This window comes from Macaca fascicularis, chromosome 10, assembly GCF_037993035.2.
Source record: "Macaca fascicularis isolate 582-1 chromosome 10, T2T-MFA8v1.1".
Taxonomy (NCBI): Eukaryota; Metazoa; Chordata; class Mammalia; order Primates; family Cercopithecidae; genus Macaca; species Macaca fascicularis.
The window spans coordinates 14,084,681-14,104,887 of record NC_088384.1 but is presented as its reverse complement, the minus strand read 5'-3'; the positions used below and the strand labels follow the sequence as shown (position 1 = coordinate 14,104,887).

General features: G+C 54.9%; 2 protein-coding genes across 10 annotated transcripts; one reads left to right on the top strand and one right to left on the bottom strand.

Moving 5' to 3' along the window:
• The first annotated feature begins 109 nt into the window (after positions 1 to 109).
• CDC42EP1 (CDC42 effector protein 1) lies at positions 110 to 9,136 on the top strand. Of its 4 annotated transcripts, XM_065522160.1 has the most exons (5): positions 110 to 214; positions 1,690 to 1,862; positions 4,122 to 4,192; positions 5,715 to 6,454; positions 7,797 to 9,136. In XM_065522160.1, the coding sequence occupies exons 4-5, from the start codon at positions 5,992 to 5,994 to the stop codon at positions 8,549 to 8,551; spliced, it is 1,218 nt and encodes a 405-aa protein (XP_065378232.1). In that variant the 5' UTR covers positions 110 to 214; positions 1,690 to 1,862; positions 4,122 to 4,192; positions 5,715 to 5,991; the 3' UTR covers positions 8,552 to 9,136. The 4 variants fall into 4 exon arrangements, with proteins under 4 accessions (XP_065378232.1, XP_045219619.2, XP_045219617.2 ...); XM_045363684.2 differs by lacking the exon at positions 1,690 to 1,862; XM_045363682.2 differs by lacking the exon at positions 4,122 to 4,192.
• Positions 9,137 to 9,979: 843 nt separating this feature from the next.
• LGALS2 (galectin 2) lies at positions 9,980 to 19,978 on the bottom strand. Of its 6 annotated transcripts, none has more exons than XM_074003826.1 (5): positions 19,927 to 19,978; positions 12,561 to 12,678; positions 11,910 to 11,992; positions 10,306 to 10,465; positions 9,980 to 10,177 (listed from the first exon to the last, which is right to left on the bottom strand). In XM_074003826.1, the coding sequence occupies exons 3-5, from the start codon at positions 11,969 to 11,971 to the stop codon at positions 10,160 to 10,162; spliced, it is 240 nt and encodes a 79-aa protein (XP_073859927.1). In that variant the 5' UTR covers positions 11,972 to 11,992; positions 12,561 to 12,678; positions 19,927 to 19,978; the 3' UTR covers positions 9,980 to 10,159. The 6 variants fall into 6 exon arrangements, with proteins under 6 accessions (XP_073859927.1, XP_065378234.1, XP_065378235.1 ...); XM_065522162.2 differs by having other exon boundaries at positions 9,980 to 10,142; XM_065522163.2 differs by having other exon boundaries at positions 12,561 to 12,629.
• Between the last annotated feature and the right edge of the window lie 229 nt (positions 19,979 to 20,207).

Below are 20,207 nucleotides of genomic sequence, written 5' to 3'. Positions count from 1 at the left end.
GGGGCCGGGCCCCGCCCGCTGGCGGGAGGAGAGGGGCGGGAGGCGGGAGCGCCCACACCCCGCCCCCGCCCCCGGATCCAGCCCGCGGAGCCCGCGGCCAGGGCGGCGCAGACCGGCCCAGCGACTCTCCCGGGCTGCCAGCCGGGACGCGCGGCCGCCGCCGCTGCAGGACTAGTCCACCCTCGTCCCGCGCCCCCGGGGCTCGCGAAGCCAGGTAACAGCTGGGGCGCGCGGGTCCTCGGGGCGGAGGCCGTGGAGGCCGGCGAGTCCGAGCGCCTGCGAGGGCTCTGCACCCTCCTAGGCTCTCGGGGCCGGGACGGGGACCGGACCCGCCCGGGAGAGGCGCCCCCGGGTGCCCACGGGAAGGCCGGGCGCGGCCGAGGAGCCGCGCGGGGAAACTCCGAACTTTCGGGCTTCGTGTCCCATTCCGGGCGGGCGGAGGGGGCAGAGGATCGGACGAAACTCAGCGGCCAAACTGCGTGAGGAGGGGGCGAGCCGAGGGACAGAGCGAGGGCTGTCTCCGCGCCTTCCTGCGCGGGGGAAGGAAGGGCAGGGGCGGGGAGCGGGCGACGCGGCGGAATGTATCCCCTCCGCCGAGGCCCACGCGGAGAGCGGGAAGTGGGGGGTGGGGGACCCGGGGAGATGGACAGGCACCCTGCCCCCTCCCCGACCGCCGCATTCCAGGCTGGAGTCGCGGATGAGGTCATCCCGTCCGGTTCCCCTCTGGCCAAGACAGCTGGCCGTCCCCTTCCCCCGCGGAGCGACCCTCCGCGTCCTGAGCCCCAGGCTACCGCGTCCCCCCAGGGAACGTTGGGTGGTCGAAGTTTTTCCCGGACTTCCAATCCCTGTCGCCCTCCAGATTGTTCTGCCTTTGCCCCAGCCGTGCCAGACCCGCAAGATTCGAAGCCCCTTTCCTAACCGGGAAACTGAGGCTTAGAGAGGAGAGAGGACTGGCCGGGAGGCAGCAGCGACACGAAACGTGGCGCGGGAACCCGAGACGCAGCTCGCAGCCGCTCCTCCTCGCCTGGTCCACGGCTGGTTTGGCTCTAACTCGGGGCGGTGGGCACGAAGCGCGTCTCCTTTCCACTTTTCCCGTCGCTCCCCAATGGCCCACGGTGCCCCCCTTGGAATACGGAGGACCGGGTCCCCTAGCGCGACTGAGAACAACTAGCTACCCCGTTCTGGCCTGTTTCCCCGTCTCTCCACCTTGAAGCGTCTGGACTTTGAGGGGAAGGAGAAGCCAGCCGCCCGGGTTAACCCCTTAACCCAGGGACCAGAGCAAGTTTGGGGGAGCTGCCGTAACCAAGACAGGGACCCGCTGTCCAGCGGTAGAGGGCGGGGGCATCACCCAGCTGGATGCCCGCAGGAAGGGGGCTGTGTGCACCCGAGCAGTGACCTCCAGGATGAGACGTGGGCCCCTGGCCAGCACTGCGGCCTGCGGGTGACCCCCAGGTGAATGCCAGGCTGCAGCCGTCCCCGCTCTCCTTCAGAGCGGCCCTTGGCCTCCCCGCGACCACATGTGCCTCCACAGCGGCCCCTGTTGGCCGGATCCTGGCTCCAAAACTTGTTCTTGCGTCATTCCCACCATTGAGTGAGCTCAGGCCATGCGCCCAGGCCCTGACTATCCTCTATAGGGTAAATATAAGGACTCCAGGGACACTGAAGCTGTGTGATGACCTCCTTGCCCAGGTCACAGACGCTGAATCTGCAGAGCTTGGTCTCCTGTCTTCCCAGGCCTGCACCTGCACCCCACACCGTGCTCAGCACTGGGCATCCAAGCCCTCCAAATCCTCTTCCCCATTCCCCATCGTCTTCACCCCCACCCTGGGGCATTTATCAGCGATGCTGGCCTGTGATTGAGGGTAAATGTCTCCTTTCTAAGTTTTGTTTTTTCCATCTGTAAAAGGGGTGTTCTCAATACTAACGGGTGGTATTCCTGGGCAGGTGAGGGGAGGTGAGCCTGGCACCAAGACACTTGGAGCCGTGCTTACTCCTAGTGCCAGGTGAGGCACACCTGATGGCCAGCAGTGCCCTGTGGTTGGCAGCAAGTGTCACGTGGCTGCCACCAGGGGTCCCTGGAATGAGAGATGTTAGTGTAAAGGTGTCAGATTTGAACCCATAGCTGCCCTGCTCTATCCAGCATCTGAGGGTTTCATTACATTTTCTACCCTTGCAACTCCCCTGGGAGGGGAACTGTCTGGTGTGCTGTTCCCGTTTTCCACATGGGGAGGCAGGTCCCAGTACCCTGCCCTCAGCTCCACAGCCCTGCAGAGTCTCTATACTGCAGTAGGCAGGGTGGCGTGGGGGATGGGTACTATTGGGGGGTGCCCAGAAACATTTGAAAGATGGGATCATCACAAGATTGGGGAGGAAGCTGGTGCCCCAAGTCAAAAGTGGCCATGGGGGTTCAGGGGGGAGGAGCCCCTTTTGCTGGGAGAAGAGGTGCTGCCTCAAGAAGTCAGGGAGGCCAGGTGTGGTGGTTCACACCTGTAATCCCAGCACTTTGGCAGGCTGAGGCAGCAGGATGGCTTGAGTTCAGGAATTTGAGACCAACCTGGGCAATGGAGTGAGACCCTGTCCTTACAAAAAGTGGAAAAACTTAGCTGAACATGGTGGTATGCGCCTGTAGTCCCAGCTACTCAGGAGGCTGAGGTGGGAGGATCGCTTGAGCCTGGGAGTTCGAGGCTGCAGTTAGCTGTGATGGAGCCACTGCACTCAGCCTGGGTGACAGAGTGAAACCCTGCATCAAAAAAAAAAAAAAAAAAACAGGGAGCTGGGGTGGGAGCAAGTGGGTGAGGCCACATGGCAGACCCTTCTACAGGGCTTTTTACAGAGGAACACCCTCCCCACTCCCATTCCTTCCCCTAGAGATGCATCGTTAATCCCTGCTGAGCAGGGAAACTTGGCCCTGCCATGAACCTGTCACGTAACGTTGGACAGGTCTCCCTTCCCTCCGAACCTCAGCGCTGCCTGTCAGATGGGCCAAGCTGTGGCTTTGCAGGGTTGTTGGAGAATCAGATGACATCATGTAATGGTTGGCCAACTGTGGAGCGCTTCAGAACTTCAGCAAACATTCCACGAGGACTTCTCGGTGCCGGGGGTGCCAGGGAGGGACAAAGATGATTCAGAAGTTCCTCCCCTCCAAGGGGGAGGAGTTAGGGTTGGGGGAGGATCAGATGGTGGGAAGGGAGGAGAATGTAGTCAGAAAACAAAGCTAGCTTTGTCCTATTGGCTTCTTTGTTCTTATCTTGTTATTTAACCTATTTTGAATTTCAAATAACACTAGAAGGGCAGTATTGAGATGTTTATGCTTGGAGGTGGCAGCAATGGTTTTTAAAAAGGAAGAAGGCTGAGATGTGGGTGTTCTTGTTAAGGATCACTATTGACTTTCATCAGCTGAGGTCCCAGGTCTGTGTAGGTAGGTGACTTGCCCAAGGTCACACCGTGAGGACACCGAGCCCAGCCTGCCCTCCCACTCTCAGAATGGACCAGGGTGATGTTTTGGCATGCAGATTATCATGGAGATCTGTGATTCAGCTGGCATTGATTTGGCACTTGCTAAGTGCAGAGCCCAAGCTGGATGCCCCAGGGAGAAAGGCAGGAGAATCCAGGCGACTGCCCCACCCTCCAAGTGCATTGCCGATCTCAGGAGGTGAGACAGGGCTCCACAAGCCAGTCAAGGACTTATGTGAGTCAGAGGCTCTGAGTTCAAGTCTCGACTAGCTCTGTGGATCTGACCTTGAGCCAGCTTTGCCCTCAGTGGGCCACAGGAAAAGCATAGGATCACAGGTGCGCTGTAGCCTGGACTTTGTATGATACTAGAAGAAAAGGGGTCAGAAGGAAAGGGGTCAGAACAAGAAATGCTTAAAGAGGCTGGAGCTGGGGAAGATTGTGTGTATGGTGGGGATGGGGAATCAGGAAGGGAGAGATGGGCAAGAAATAGCTTTTGGCACCAGCTGAGCTTTTTCCAAAGCTTGCTCCCGGACAACAAGGCTCCTACATCAATTTGACAAACTGTGATCAAGTCTTTTCCTGCGGGCCTTCTCAGAGCCTTGAATATGCTCACGCATGGAGGAGGCAGCTGGAAAAAGCCACTTTTGACCACAGGATCCTTATTCCAGGAAGCTCCTTGAAGGTGGATGGTTTGGAGGAACCTCTGCTCTGGCTGTTTACCCAGCTTCACAAAGCCTTGGTGAGGCATCTGTTCCCTCCTGGCTTCGCTGGGTGGCAGAGATTTTAATGCACAGAGAAGGGAGGTGACTGACTCAGTTACTCAGCAGAAGGCAGAGTAGCCTGGGGCCCCAGGGCTCTGGGATGTGGGGCCTGTTTCACCATGTCTTGCTATGTAGCCTCAGGCAAGTTACTTCACTTCGTGCCTCAGTTTCCCCTCTCTAACTGATACCATGCTGCCCTCAGGAGTAATGTTTTTGTTGTTGTTGTCGTTGTTTGTGAGACAGAGTCTCGCTCTGTCGCACAGGCTGGAGTGCAGTGGTGCAATCTCGGCTCACTGCAACCTCCGCCTCCTGGGTTCAAGCAATTCTCCTGCCTCAGCCTCCTGAGTAGCTGGGATTACAGGTGCCCGCCACTATGCCCAGCTAATTTTTTATATTTCTAGTAGAGACGGGGTTTCACCATGGTGGAGACCAGCACCACCAGGCTGGTCTCTAACTCCTGACCTCGTGATTCCCCCGCCTCGGCCTCCCAAAGTGCTGGGAGTACAGGCGTGAGCCACCACGCCCAGCCCCTCAGAAGTATTATGTGGGTTTAAACGATGAGGCAGGTGAGGTCTTGGCACTTAGTAAGTGCTTCATAAGTGGGCCCTGCAGAATAAGCACTTTTTTCTTTTCTTTTTTTTTTTTGAGACAGGGTCTCGCTCTGTCGCCCAGGCTGGAGTGCAGTGACACAATCATGGCTCACTGCAGCCTTGACCTCCTGGGCTCAAGGGATCTTCCCTTCTTAGCCTCCTGAGTAGCTAGGACCACAGGCACACACCACCACACCCAACTAATTTTTTAAAAATGTTTTGTGAAAACCAGGTCTCATTACGTTGCTCAGACTTGGAATGAGCGCTTCTATTTTTCCCTCATACATGGTTTAAGTGTATAGCTTGATGAATTCTTCGTCCCCTGTTGAGTCAGTACCTGCTCAGAGGCTGCTATCATTCTGATTGCTAATGGCATCAATTGGTTTTGCCTGTTACTGAACTTTCTTTTTTTTTCTTTTCTTTTTTTTTTTTTTTGAGACGTAATTTTGGTCTTGTTGCCCAGGCTGGAGTGTCGTAGTGCGATCTCAGCTCACTGCAACCTCTGCCTCCCTGGTTCAAGTGATTCTCCTGCTGGAGGTTCCCGGGTAGCTGGGATTACAGGCGCGCACCACCATGTCCGGCTAAGTTTTGTATTTTTAGTAGAGACGGGGTTTCCCCATGTTGGCCATCCTGGTCTTGAACTCCTGATCTCAGTTGAGCCACCCACCTCAACCTCCCAAAGTGCTGGGATTACCGGCGTGAGCCACTGCGCCTGGCTGTGTTCTTGAACTTTCTATACACAGACTCACTCGGGTCCCCTTGTGCCTAGCTTCTGCCCCATATCAGTTGGGGGCCTCTATCCATGTGGTGGGGTGTGATGATCTATCCTCTTCAGCTACTAATGTTTGGACCCCAGATTTCCTCCTCTGTCCTGGGCTTGCCATCACCGCCCTTTCTGTCTTCCTTCCAGGTCTCCACCCCTGGGCAGGAGAGAAGCCGACCACCGCGGGGGTGCTTTCTCTACGCTTGAACATCTACAGCTGCTTCCGGGGGGCTGGCAGCCGGCCCCGGGGAGAGGCGAGCCATGGACCCCCCACAGCCTCAGCATTCGGTGACCTCACTTTAGGACAGCGTCATTTACAGCTTCCGCCAGGGCAAAGGAGCTGAGCAGCCATCCCGAGCCCGGCCCACCTCCCTCCCCCGGCCCCTGGTGGACATGGACTAGCAGCTGTGAGCGGCCAGAGCTGATGCCCGGCCCCCAGGGTGGCGGCAGCGCCCCCACCATGAGCCTGGGCAAGCTCTCGCCTGTGGTATGGGGGTCCAGTTCACAGGGAAAGAGGCGGCTGACTGCAGACATGATCAGCCCCCCGCTCGGGGACTTCCGCCACACCATGCATGTGGGCCGTGGTGGGGACGTCTTCGGGGACACCTCCTTCCTCAGCAACCACGGTGGCAGCTCCAGGGGCACCCATCGCTCACCCCGCAACTTCCTGGCCAAGAAGCTGCAGCTGGTGCGGAGGGTGGGGGCGCCCCCCCGGAGGATGGCGTCTCCCCCTGCACCCTCCCCGGCTCCACCGGCCATCTCCCCCATCATCAAGAATGCCATCTCCCTGCCCCAGCTCAACCAGGCCGCCTATGACAGCCTCGTGGTTGGCAAGCTCAGTTTCGACGGCAGCCCCAGCAGCTCCATGGACGGCCACTCCAGCTACGGTGAGGGCCTGGGTTATCTTGGCCCACTTTTCAGAGGCTGAGACTGAGGCCCAGAGGGGTTCAGTGGTTCCTCCAAACTCCAAGTGAGCTCTGTTGCCCGGGTCCGTTGGTCTCACCACAGAAGGCAGGCCCAAACCCCACATCAAGGATGGGGAGGGGGTGCAGTGGTGGGAACAAGCTGACTTCCCAGAACACCTGAGGTTGAGAGTGAGGAGGTGGAGTTTGAGTTCTGGCTGCCCCTTACTTGCTATGTGACCTGGGCAAGCACGTCCCCCTCTCTGGGCCTCGACTGAACCACTCATCCACCCATTCTTGCCCCCTTCAACCAAAGCCTTCCCCTCATGTTGGAATGATATCATGGAGAGGTGAAGGGCCTGGGCTCTGGATTCCAATCCAGTTCTGCCTGATTTTCAGGAAGTCAACTGACCTCTGTAAGTTCAAGTCCTCACCTGGATAATGATTCTCTCGGGGTCATTGCTAAGATTCAGTGCCAGGGGAGGCGTAGGGGGACTGGTACATAGTAGGTGCTCAGGACACTGGAGCTGTTGTTATCTGAACTTGGTTTCCTGTAACTCGACAAATTTGGAAAACCACTCACAGGGACCACAACTCAGGGGCCTTCTTGCCCAGCCAGAAGTGCCACCTTGGCGGTTTGGGCAGAGTTCACCTGAGAACCATGGGCCCCTGCTGCCACCTGGTGGCCACTCCCTGCCTTGCGGCATTTGGGGCAAACGCTCTAACGCCACTGCCCCAGGCAGCTGCTCAGAAACACACTGAGGACTGGTCCACAGAAACTCGATTCTGTCTCAGGTCTGTAGTCCTGGAAGCATGGGCTGGACTAGATGACTTTGGGAAGGCACATATCTGTCCTTCATTTCTATACAGTCAGACCCTGGCTGCTGGTCCCATCCTGTGTCCACAAACCAGCCCACGTGCTATGGGTTCACCTGCAGCCATCAACCAGGGTCATGGCAGGGAGCCGGTGGCCATGGCTGAGGTCACAATTGGGACTGAGAGGAGATTTGAGCTCCAGGCTTGATTTCACCTCATCAGACTTCTATGGCCTTGGGCTAGCCCCTTCGCCCCATCCCAAACTGAGCCTCACTTTCCTCATCTGCATAATGGAAATGAGGATAATGATGATTTTCAGCTTTCAGGGTAGACAGGAAGATCACACAGGTGACCATGGAGCATATTCTATTGGAAAGATGGGAGAAACTGAGGCCAGAGAGGGGAGGGACTAGCCAGAAGCCACACAGCAAGCCAGGACTGTTCCTGTCTCCCCTCCTGAATTCCTGGTGAGGGACCCCAGCTCTGAGCCCACTGCCCATTTCTCTTCTAGGCCTGGACTCTGGGTTCTGCACCATCTCCCGCCTGCCCCGCTCGGAAAAGCCGCATGACCGAGACCGGGATGGTTCCTTCCCCTCTGAGCCCGGGCTTCGCCGCTCAGACTCTCTCTTGTCCTTCCGCCTGGACCTCGACCTTGGGCCCTCACTCCTCAGCGAGCTGCTAGGGGTCATGAGCCTCGCGGAAGCCCCTGCAGCTGAGACTCCAGCCCCTGCTGCAAACCCCCCAACCCCTGCTGCAAACCCTCCAGCCCCTGCCGCAAACCCCCCGGCCCCTGCCGCAAACCCCCCGGCCCCTCCCGCAAACCCCCCAGCCCCTGCCGCAAACCCCCCGGGTCCTGCTGCAAACCCCCCAGCCCCTGCCACAACCCCCCTGGGTCCTGCTGCAAACCCTCCAGCCCCTGCCACAAGCTCCACACCCCATGGACACTGTCCCAATGGGGTAACAGCTGGGTTGGGCCCAGTGGCTGAGGTGAAGGCCAGCCCAGTGGGAGGGGGTCCACGAGGACCTGCTGGCCTTGCCCTCGGCAGGCACTGGGGAGCAGGCTGGGGTGGTGGCCGCCACTACCCGGAGATGGATGCGCGGCAGGAGCGGGTGGAGGTGCTGCCCCAAGCCCGGGCCTCCTGGGAGAGCCTGGATGAAGAGTGGAGGGCACCCCAGGCACACAGCAGGACCCCGGTGCCCAGCACGGTGCAAGCAAACACCTTTGAATTTGCGGATGCTGAGGAGGATGATGAGGTCAAGGTGTGAGGGGCTGGGACATGGTCCCGGGGCCCCACCTAGGTGCAGAGCCGGCCCCTCACCTAACAGCTGGTTCCTACCAGACCAGAGAGGGGAGAAGCCGAGTTGCCCCTAAACCCCTCTCCACCTCTGCAGGACAGACATGGGAGGGAAGACAGGGAAGGCCAGGATTGCTCTGGGACTTGGATGCTCCCAGAGGCCCTGCCAAGCTGACCACCTCCTCCCACTGCCACTCTGGACCTAATAGCTCTTCCTTAGGCCCCACTCCACGCCACCCCCACCAGCTGGAGGGCCCAGCCTCACAGTGTGGCCTTCGTGCCAGACTAAGCTGCCTGTGGGGGGTGGGGGGCAGGGAGTGTACCACACAGGGCCATTGTCCCACCTCCCAAAGGAACCGCCTGCCCCCAGCTCATCCCAGAGCGTCCCCGCTGTAACCCTGACAGCCCTCTCCCAGGCCGCTTCCCCAACATCCCCGCCCCAGCCTCCCTCTTACCCCAGAAAGGTCAGGTATGACCTCCCGGGGAGGAATCCCACCTGCCTGTATACCCCAGACTTGCCTCTGGGGCCTGATTAAATAAGGCTGTTTTGATAAAAGGTGTCCTGCAAGATGCTTGGGGACCAGGGAGAACAGCATCAGCTCTACTTGCTTCAGTCCCCTCCCCTCCAGGGAGTTTAGAAAGCCAAGGACCCCCCCCCAATCAAGGCCCCCAGCAGGGGAGGGAAGTAGACACACCAAGGGGAGGGTAATGAGTAACCAGGCTGGAATGCCCCTGAGATAAGAGACCCAGGTGGGAGCCTTATCTGCAGTTCCGGGAACAGCTCCTGGCCCAGGTGCCTGGGACTGGTGTCTGTCCCATAATCCCACAGAGTAGCGTGGCATTTGCTCTGGCGATAGTGGGGGCAAGTAGACAGGAACAAGTGCGTAGAACTGTTGGGAGCATGTCTCAGCCTCCCAACGTGGCAGCCGGGTGTCCTCGTATCTCAGTTTCCTCCTCAGTATCTTGGAAATGCCAGGAGCATTAAAACGCATAGAAAGAGAAATGCCCTCCTTAGGTATCAGAAGACCAGTTAAATTTAGCCACAAACAGCCAACGTCAGGTAGTGAGCTCCCTGTCACTAGAGGTGTGCAACCAGAGGATGTGTGGCAGGATCACTACGGGACCTCAGGATCCCTGAGAGCGGGACATTCTGGATCATGGGGTGCCTGCATTCAGAGGTCCTCAGACCAGAGGTATCCCATGTTTTGGTAAACTCGAGGGACTCAGGAGAGAAAGAAGTCTTGAACCGCAGTTCTTGCCACAGGGAGACTCCATAAAAATGGATTATTTTGTTTGCTTTTAGCCTTGGGGCAGGAACTGCAGGTAGAGATAGGGGGACACACCCAGGACCCAAGGGCTGTTGATCCTGTTGTGACTCAGACCTCAGACGGGGAATCTCGGTTGTTAGTCTTTTATTCTTTTAACTTGAAAGAGGACGTGTTGAACCCGCCCCTCACGCTCAGGTAGCTCAGGTGGCTGTGGCCCAGCCTGTTGGGAAAGGTCAGCTCGTGCCCATCTGGCAGCTTCACCTTGAATTTGTCACTCTCAAAGGTCACCGTGAACTGTGGAAAGGAGGATGTCAAGGAGGCAGGAGGCCCTGGAAATGGACCAGGGCAGTGCCTGATGGCTCAAACAAGGCCAGCGCCTGTGTCCAGGCCAGGCTCCCTTCCATCTGGGCCCTCCCCTTGACATCATCCCCAGTGCCCTTTCCCCTCTTGACCTCACCTTGACCTCTGACCCTGGGCTGAAGCACAGGTGATCTTCCCGTTGTTCTTGCCCCCAGTTGCTGCCATCCAGTGAGTTGCAGACAATGGTGGATTCGCTGAAGCGAGGGTTGAAATGCAGGTTCAGCTTGTCTGTCCCCTGGCCCAGGTTAATTACAAAGCTGTAGGAGAAGGGGTAGCAGGTGAGGTTCAGGGCTCAGGCCTGGATAAAGCAGCTTGGGTTAGAGGATCTTGGTTGGCCACAAGCTGGAAGAACCAAAGCTTGTGTTAGTTGAGATCTGTGCCCTAAAACAAGGGAGGTAACAACCTGCTCAGACTTAGCACTGTGGTAGCACATTCCATTTGGAGCAGGGATCAAGTTGTTGAGAGAAGGGTAACTTATATTGACAGCTTCAGGAATTGGGGGTGGCTCTCCTGGGAGAGAGAAATGCTATCTATTAGATATCTGAAGACCTGTTAAATTTAGCCACAAACAGCCAACCTAAGGTGGTGAGCTCCCCGTCACTACAGGTATGCAACCGGGGTTGTATGACTTCTAGGCAAGATCACCACAGGATCCTGGCCTCGACCTGCAGGGTTCCTGAAAGTGGGGCATTCTGGGTCATGGGGTGCCTTCATTCGGGAGTCTCAGACCAAGGGTACCACACATTTTGGCAAACTTGAGGGGCCCAAGTAGGAGAAAGAAGTCACTTTTCTCTTAGCTCCTATGATGTGCATCTGCCCGCCCCCTCTCTAATCAAAAGTAGATAAAGCATAGGGCCGGGCGTGGTGGCTCAAGCCTGTAATCCCAGCACTTTGGGAGGCCGAGACGGGCGGATCACAAGGTCGGGAGATCGAGACCATCCTGGCTAACACAGTGAAACCCCGTCTCTACTACAAAATACAAAAAACTAGCCGGGTGAGGTGGCAGGTGCCTGTAGTCCCAGCTACTCGGGAGGCTGAGGCAGGAGAATGGCATAAACCCGGGAGGTGGAGCTTGCAATGAGCTGAGATCCGGCCACTGCACTCCAGTCTGGGCGACAGAGCGAGACTCCATCTCAAAAAAAAAAAAAAAAAAAAAATAGTAGATAAAGCATAGTTCCAAGATGGCACTAACATGTTCTGCAGGCGAGACAGCCCTTCACTGGATTGTGACTCACGGAGGCGGTGAGGCCTCTGGTTCTAACCAAGAGGATGCCAGCGAGACCACTCAGCCTTCCCTGGTGGCTGCCCAGGTTTAATGAGCATGAAAGGCCAGCCTGTGGCCATTCCACTGGGTAAAGAGGGTGGTGTCTCTGGGGATTTGGGGGTTCCCTAGAGGCACCTGCCCCGCAGGGGGCCAGGCAGAGTTCCAGGGACTTCTCCACCTTCCCTTTCAATGGCTGTTGGGGCAAAAGAACAGAGCATATGGCATCAACTCTGAAATTCTTCAGGTCCCCAAACCTAGCCTCAGACATGAAGTGGGGGCCAACAGGGGTGTGGGGAGAAGGGTGTGAAAAAGGGCCCATTGGCCTGAAGTCCCTCTTGCCTGACCAGTTCACAGGGCTGCCCTGCCCGCCCCTCCCGCCCCTCCCGCCTTGCCTGTTCCAGGCCTGCAGGCTCCCCCCACCCTGAAACCTTGCTCACCCATCAGCGCCATCAGCGATCCTGCCTGTGATCTTCAGGGTTGACCCCGGCTTCATGTCCATGTTCTTAACCTCAAGTTCCCCCTGAGCCAACAGAGAAACATTCCACTCGAGTCCCCACAGAAAATCAATCCCACACTTGCCCAGCACCTTCATCCACCTCATCCCAACCCAGCAGCAGGTCTCATAACTCCCCTGCCCACATGAGGATGCAGGAGGCCACCAAGCTGGAAAGTAGCAGAGCCAGAGCGCTCTGATCAAGGCCTCCCAGAGCTTCCCCACTCCCTGCACTGTTTTGCTGTTATCCACCCCAACCCGAGGAGGCACAGGGCCCAGTTGGGGGAGGCTCAGTTTGCCCATCGATGAAATGGACAGAGTGCTTCCTGCCCAGTTCCACAAAGTGTTCAAGTGATTAAATCACGCTGCCCTCTGCAGAACGCCAGAAACAAAAATATGATATGGAAAATGACTGTATCAGAGGCACGAGGTCTTGGCCCATCCAAAACTAAGAATCTGGCCAGGTGCAGTGGCTCACGCCTATAATCCCAGCATTTTGGGAGGCCGAGATGGACTGATCACCTGAGGTCAGGAGTTTGCAACCAGCCTGGGCAACGTGGTGAAACCTCGTCTCTATTAAAAATACAAAAATTACCTGGGCGTGGTGGCGGGCACCTGTAATCCCAGCTATTCGGGAGGCTGAGGCAGGAGAATCACTTGAACCCTGGAAGTGGAGGTTGCCATGAGCCGAGATCGTACCATTGTACTCCAGCCTGGGTGACAAGAGTGAAATTTCATCTCAAAGAAAAAAAAAAAAAAAAAGACCGGGCTCAGTGGCTCACACTTGTAATCCCAGCACTTCGGGAGGTCGAGGCAGGCGGATCACGTGAGGTCAGGAGTTCGACACCAGCCTGCCTAACATTTAACCTCGTCTCTGCTAAAAAGGCAAAAATTAGCCAGGTATGGTAGCACGCATCTATAGTCCCAGCTACTTGGGAGGCTGAGGCAGGAGAATTGCTTGAGGCTGGGAGGCAGGGGTTACAGTGAGCCAAGATCACGCCACTGCACTCCAGCCTAGGTGACAGAGCAAGATTCTGTCTCAAAAAAAAAAAAACAAGAAAAAAAACTAAGAATCTATAAAACTATAAAACTCCGCAAGTCCCATGTCTGAATATGTCCATCAAAGTCTCTCTCCAAGCCTCATTTTCCCCTTCTGTAAAATTGACTAATTTGATTTATTCATTTAGAAAACAGTTGCTAGCCTGGGTGTGGAAGTGTGTACTTGCATTCCAGCTACTCGGGAGGCTGAGACAAGAGAGTCCCTTGAGCCCAGGAGTTGGAGACCAGCCTGGGCAACATAGCGAGACCCCCATTTCTATATTTTTGTTGTTGTTGCTGAACGCCAGATGTATGACACACCCTGTCACACCAGGGAGACGCCACCAACCTTCAAGCTGGTTTTGAGAGGATTCAAGAACATGTTTGTGAAATCCCATGCACAGGGCCTCACATAGACCAACAGCAAATCAAAGAGCCACCATCATTTATTGTTTTAATTTCCTTTTCCTTTTTTGTTTTGTGTGTGTGTGTGTGTGTGTGTGTGTGTAGTTTTTTTTTTTTTTTTTAGCAGAGTCCTGCTGTGTCGCCCAGGCAATGGTGCAATCTCAACTCACTGCAACCTCTACCTCTCGGGTTCAAGCGATTCTCCTGCCTCAGCCTCCTGAGTAGCTGGGATTACAGGCATGTACCACCATGCCTAATTTTTGTATTTTTAGTAGAGACGAGGTTTCACCATATTGGCGAGGCTGGTCTCAAACTCCTGGCCTCAACTGATCTGCCCGCCTCAGCTCCCCAAAGTGCTGGGATTACAGGTGCAAGCCAAGCTCAGCCTTAATTTTCTTTTTTAAATTTTTTCTTTTTTTTCTGGACAGTGGTCTGCCCGAATGACCATCATTTTGATTACTTGTTGTTATGATTCATCTGCTCCTTATTTTCCACAGGAAAGTAGCACCTGAATTTCTGTACAGCAGAGCCTCCTCTAGCCTCACGTGGTTACTAGGGAAGATTTCTAAGCTGGGTTTTCAAAGCTCATTACCCAAGGCTGGGTGTGGTGGCTCACGCCTATAATCCCAGCACTTTGGGAGGCCGAGTCGGGTGGATCACCTGTGGTCAGTAGTTTGAGATCAGCCTGGCCAACATGGCAAAACCCCGTCTCTACCAAAACTATAAAAATTAGCCAGGCGTGGTGGTGGTGTCTGTAGTCCTACCTACTTGGGAGGCTGAGGCAGGAGAATCGCTTGAACCTGGGAGGTGGAGGTTGCAGTGAGCTGAGATTGTGCCACTGTACTCTGGCCTGGGCGACAGAGCAAGACTGTCTAAAAAAAAAAAAAAAACCTCATTACCGAAGACCAGTTTTCACATCTATGACCAGAGTGCAAGGGTTGCTCTGACCAGGATGCAACAGGCACCAAAGATTTAGAACAACTTATAAGAGGACACTTTTACATTGTAGGAGTTCTGCTCACTGACTTTTTTCTTTTTTTTTTTTTTTTCCAGAAAGAGCATAATCTGAGATGCCCTGAATGAGCTCATTGAACTGGGGCAATCTGCCAGAAGTCAAGGACAGTGGCCATGGGAAGACCCTTAGTGCCCTCTCACTGGCAGCCACCTCCTCTCTGCAGAGGAGGAAGTGATACACTGGCTACACATAGGGGGAGACTGTAAGGTATTGCCCAACTCTCCCACAGGCAGTTAAGTTCTTTTGTTTTTCCTTTTTTTCTTTTTCTTTTTTTTTTTTTGACATGTTGAGATGGAGTCTCACTCTGTCGCCCAGGCTGGAGTGCAGTGGTGCGATCTCGGCTCACAGCAACTGCCACCTCCTGGGTACAAACAATTATCCTGCCTCAGCCTCCCGAGTCGCTGAGATTACAGGCCCCCACACCTAGCTAATTTTGCTTATATTTTTAGTAGAGACGGGGTTTCACCACTTTGGCCTGGTTGGCCTCGAACTCCTGACCTCAAGTGATCCTCCCTGCTGGGCCTCCCAAAGTTCTGGGATTACAGGTGTGAGACACCACACCTGACTTTTTTTCCTTTTCTTTCTTGGTTTTTTTTTTTTTTTTTTTTTTTTTTTTTTTTTTTTTTTTGAGACAGGGTCTCACTCTGTCACCCAAGCTGGAGTGCAGTAGCACAATTATAGCTCACTGCAGCCTCACAGCCTCCTGAGCTCAAACGATTCTCCTGCCTCAGTCTCCTAAGTAGCTAGGACTATAGACGTGTGCCACCATGCCCAGCTAATTTTTAAATTTTTTGTAGAGATAGGGTTTTGCTATGCTGCCCAGGCTGCTCTGGAACTCCTGACTCTCAAGTGATCCTCCCACCTCAGCCAGTAATACATTTTTTTTTTTTTGAAAGGTCTTGCACTGTCACCCAGGCTGGAGTGCAGTGATGTAATCATAGCTCACTACAGCCTTGACCTCTTGGGCTCAAGCAATCCTCCCACCTCAGCCCCCCAAATAGCTGGGACCACAGGCATCCTACCTGGCCCAGCTGATTTTTTTTTTTGAGATGGGGTCTCACTATGTTGTCCAGGCCAGCCTTGACCTCCTGGGCTCAAAGGATCCTCCTGCCTCAGCCTCCAAAGTGTTGGGATTACAGGTGTGAGCCACTGTGCCCGGCCTGGCAGTACATTTTAGAAGAGAAGCCTGGAGGAGGCAGCAATGCTTAACCCAGAACAGTGGGCCATGACAGTGGGCAGCATGTCAGACACGAGGCTGCTCAGACCAGGGCTTCTCAGCCTTGGGCCTCTGGACGTTTGGGACAGGCATTTCTTTGTTGGGATCTGTCCCATGTGTTGTGAGATGTTGAGCAGTATCCCTGGCGTCTAGCCACTGGATGCCAGTGACACCCTCCCCTGAGCTGTGACAAGCAAAAATGTCTCCAGACAGGATCCATTGTTCCCTGGGGGCAAAACCTCCCTGCTTTAGAGAAAGTGGGGATTGGAGGCTGGACACCTAACCCCCAACGTCTGCACTTAACGTAACAGGGGGTGGTCCAGATTTTGGAGCCAGACAGATGGGATTAAAATCAGCCTCTCGCTGACAAAGAGCATTACCTCTGGGAGATGAGGTTACCCAGTGAGGACAGTCCCAAAGGGGCTCAAACAAGAAGCAGAACACAGGTGTGCCTGCCACACAGCAGGCACTCACAGACGTATGCCCTGCGCGCACACACGTCTAACACCAAGCATCAGGAGATGGGTCCCTGCCTCCTCCCAGCAGCCTGTGCCCACACCCCGAGCCCTGCAACAGTCAGGCCGGGGTGCGGGAGCTGGGACTGGGCTAAAAGAAGCACCCCCACTCCCCTTGCAGCTCCTGGGGGCTGCCTGGCTGAAACAGCAAAGCTCGAACCCCAAGGTAGAGGTGGGGACTGCTGCAGGGCAGAGGTACTCGGAAGGCCAGGATCGGTGGTGCACTTGGACAAATAGGGATGCTGAGAGCGATGGGAGGGTGCAGGCCTGGGAGCCTTGTCCCCACCCAAAAGAGTCAAAGTCTCAGAGAGAGACAGGCAGAACTTCGTGGGGGTGGGGTCGTCCCTAGAGCTGGGGGGTGGGGAGTTGGGGACCCAGACTCTAGTGCCGACTCTGCCCCTAATTGGTAGAGGGGCCTGGGACCAGCCTAGCCCCTTTCTGGGCCCTGGTTCCCTTATCTATCATATAAGCAATTTGGATGATGTGGCCTCTGGAGACAGAGAGAGAGGAAAGAAAAGGCAGAGGTGGAATGACCAGGAAAGAGAAGGTTGGGAGAGTCTGTGGTCACAGCAGTCCTCCCCGAGAGGCAGAGGGTGATGAGGGCATAGACCCTTCCACGCAGGACCCCTGGCACGTTCACGTCCTGCATCCCCCCTGCACTTGAATAGCGCCCCACCAAAATTCATGTCCACCTGGAACCTGTCAATGTGACCTTTTTTTTTTGAGATGAAGTCTCACTCTGTCACCTAGGCTGGAGTACAGTGGCGCGGTCTCGGCTCACTGCAACCTCTGCCTCCCGGGTTCAACCGATTCTCCTGCCTCAGTCACCCAAGTAGCTGGGATTATGGGTGCCCACCACAATATGTGTCTAAATTTTATTTCTTTTTTCTTTTTTTAGTATTTTTGGTACAGACAGGGTTTCACCATGTTGGCCAGGCTGGTCTTGATCTCCTGACCTCAGGTGATCCACCTGCCTTGGCCTCCCAAAGTGACGGGATTACAGGTGTGAGCCACTGCACCCGGCCTCAATGCGAACTATTTAAAAATAGTTCCTTTGCAGGTGTAATCCACTTAAGAGGTCAAACTGGTTTAGGGTTGGTCCTAAATCCAACACGAGCAGTGTTCTCATAAGAAGAGAGAAATACAGACACAGAGACGGAGACACAGAGGAGGCCATGTGAAGTCGGAGGCAGAGATTAGAGTGATGTAAGTCAAGGAATGCCAGGAGCCACCAGAAGCTGGAAGAGGCAAGAAAGAACCCTCCCCTAACACCTTCAACAGGAGCATAGCACTTGGTTTTAGGCTTCTAGTCACCAAAACCAAGACAGAACAAACGTCTATTGTGTGAAACCACCCACAATTTGGTGGTAGTTTGTTACTGCAGCCCTAGGCAATGAATACACCATCTAATCCTCAGAAGATCAGCCTGTGATCCCATTTCACAGATGTAAGGAAGACTGGGGCTCAGAGAGGGTCAGCGACTTGGCCAAGGCCACACAGTAAAGCTGCAGAGTCAGTTGTAGAAGCAAAGAATCAGAGACCTCAGGCCGGGCGCGGTGGCTCAAGCCTGTAATCCCAGCACTTTGGGAGGCCGAGACGGGCGGATCACGAGGTCAGGAGATCGAGACCATCCTGGCTAACACGGTGAAACCCCGTCTCTACTAAAAAGTACAAAAAACTAGCCGGACGTGGTGGTGGGCACCTGTAGTCCCAGCTACTCGGGAGGCTGAGCCAGGAGAATGGCGTAAACCCAGGAGGCGGAGCTTGCAGTGAGCAGAGATCCGGCCACCGCGCTCCAGCCTGGGTGACAGAGCGAGACTCCGTCTCCAAAAAAAAAAAAAAAAAAAAAAGAATCAGAGACCTCAGTGGGAATCTACTCAACCACTTGCAATTTGCAGCTTGTGGCCTTGGGCAATTTGCTCTCCAAGACTTGGATTTTGTGTGTGTCTATGAGACAAGGTCTCACTCTGTTGCCCAGGCTGGAGTACAGTAGTGCAATTACGGCTCACTGTAGCCTCGACCTCCTGGGCTCAAGTGATCCTCCCACCTCAACCTCCCAAGTCATTGGGACTACAGGAGTGTGCTGCTAACCCCAGCTAATTTTTTAAGGCGAGGCATAGTGGCATGCACATGTAGCAGACAAGGTCTCACTATATTGCCCAAACTGAGATTTTTTTTATCTCTATAAAGATCACTGGAAGCCAGGCACGGTGGCTTACACCTGTAATCTCAGCACTTCGAGAGGCCAAGGCGGGAGGATCCCTTGAACCCAGGAGTTTGATATCAGCCTGAGCAACATAGTGAGACCGCATCTCTACAAAAAATAAGAAATAAGATGGGTGGGGTGGCTCACGCCTGTAATCCCAGCACTTTGGGAGGCCAAGGTGGGTGGATCACCTAAGGTCGGGAGTTCGAGACCAGCCTGACCAACACGGAGAAACCCTGTTTCTAGTGAAAATACAAAATTAGTTGGGTATGGTGGCACATGCCTCTAATCCCTGCTACTCAAGAGGCTGAGGCAGGAGAATTGCTTGAATCTGGGAGGCGGAGGTTGTGGTGAACCCAGATCGTGCCATTGCACTCCAGCCTGGGCAACAGAAACTCCATCTTTAAAAAAAAAAAAAAAAATTAACCAGGTGTAGTGGCTCATGCCTATAATACCAGCTACTTGGGAGCCTGAGGCCAGAGAATTGCTTGAACCCATGCAGCAGAAGTTGCAGTGAGCTGAGATCAGGCCACTGTACTCCAGCCTGGGCAACAGAGCGAGACTCCATCTCAAAAAAAAAAAAAAAGAAAGAAAGAAAGAAAAGAAGGCCGGGCGCGGTGGCTCAAGCCTGTAATCCCAGCACTTTGGGAGGCCGAGACGGGCGGATCACGAGGTCAGGAGATTGAGACCATCCTGGCTAACACGGTGAAACCCCGTCTCTACTAAAAAATACAAAAAACTAGCCAGGCGAGGTGGCGGGCGCCTGTAGTCCCAGCTACTGGGGAGGCTGAGGCAGGAGAATGGCGTAAACCCGGGAGGCGGAGCTTGCAGTGAGCCGAGATCGCGCCACTGCACTCCAGCCTGGGTGACAGAGCCAGACTCCGTCTCAAAAAAAAAAAAAGAAAGAAAGAAAGAAAAGAAACAAACAAAATTAACCAATGTGGTGGTGCATGCCTGGGGTCCCAGCTACTCAAGAGGCTGAGGTGGGAGGATTATTTGAGCCAAGGAGGTCAAGTCTGTAGTGAGCTATGATCGCCACCACTGCACTCCACCTGGTGACAGAACAAGATGCTGTATTTGTTGTTGTTTTGTTGTTGTTGTTGTTGTTGTTTTGAGATGGAGTTTCACTCTTATTGTCCAGGCTGGAGTGCAATGGCGCAATCTCGGCTCACCACAACCTCCGCCTCCCAGGTTCAAGCAATTCTCCTGCCTCAGCCTCCTGAGTAGCTGGGATTACAGGCATTCACCACCAGGCCTAGCTAATTTTGTATTTTTTTTTTAGCAGAGACAGGGTTTCTCTATGTTGGTCAGGCTGGTATCAAACTCCCAACCTCAGATGATCCGCCCGCCTCGGCCTCCTAAAGTGCTGGGATTACAGGCATGAGCCACTGCGGCTGGCCCAAGATGCTGTTTTTTAAAAAAAGATTTCTGTCCAACTTGTTTGCTGCACAGATGGGGAAACTGAGGCCCAGAGAGGAACAGCGATGGTTTTCCCTAAAAGCCCCCACCCAGGCAAAGACAAAGATGAACGGAGTGGGGCAGGCATCGGGGAACTGGTGTCCTCACCATCATGGTGACAGCTCCTGGTGGCAGCTCCCAGCGGCTCCTGGAGGCCTGTGCTTAGGGTCTTACCTCGTGGTTAAGCTTGTATCCTAGAATATTACACATTAACTCCCTCAAGTCCCTAAGTGAGGACTTTGCCCCTTCTACCTGGTATCTCCCCGCCTGCATCTCCCAGTACCCAGCACAAACAGGCAGAAGACTCCTCAGCCAGCTCCACCCCACCCAGCCCGGAGCATCCTCCTGGTCTCCCTCCAGCCCAGCCTCCCGCTCCTCAGCGCTCCCAG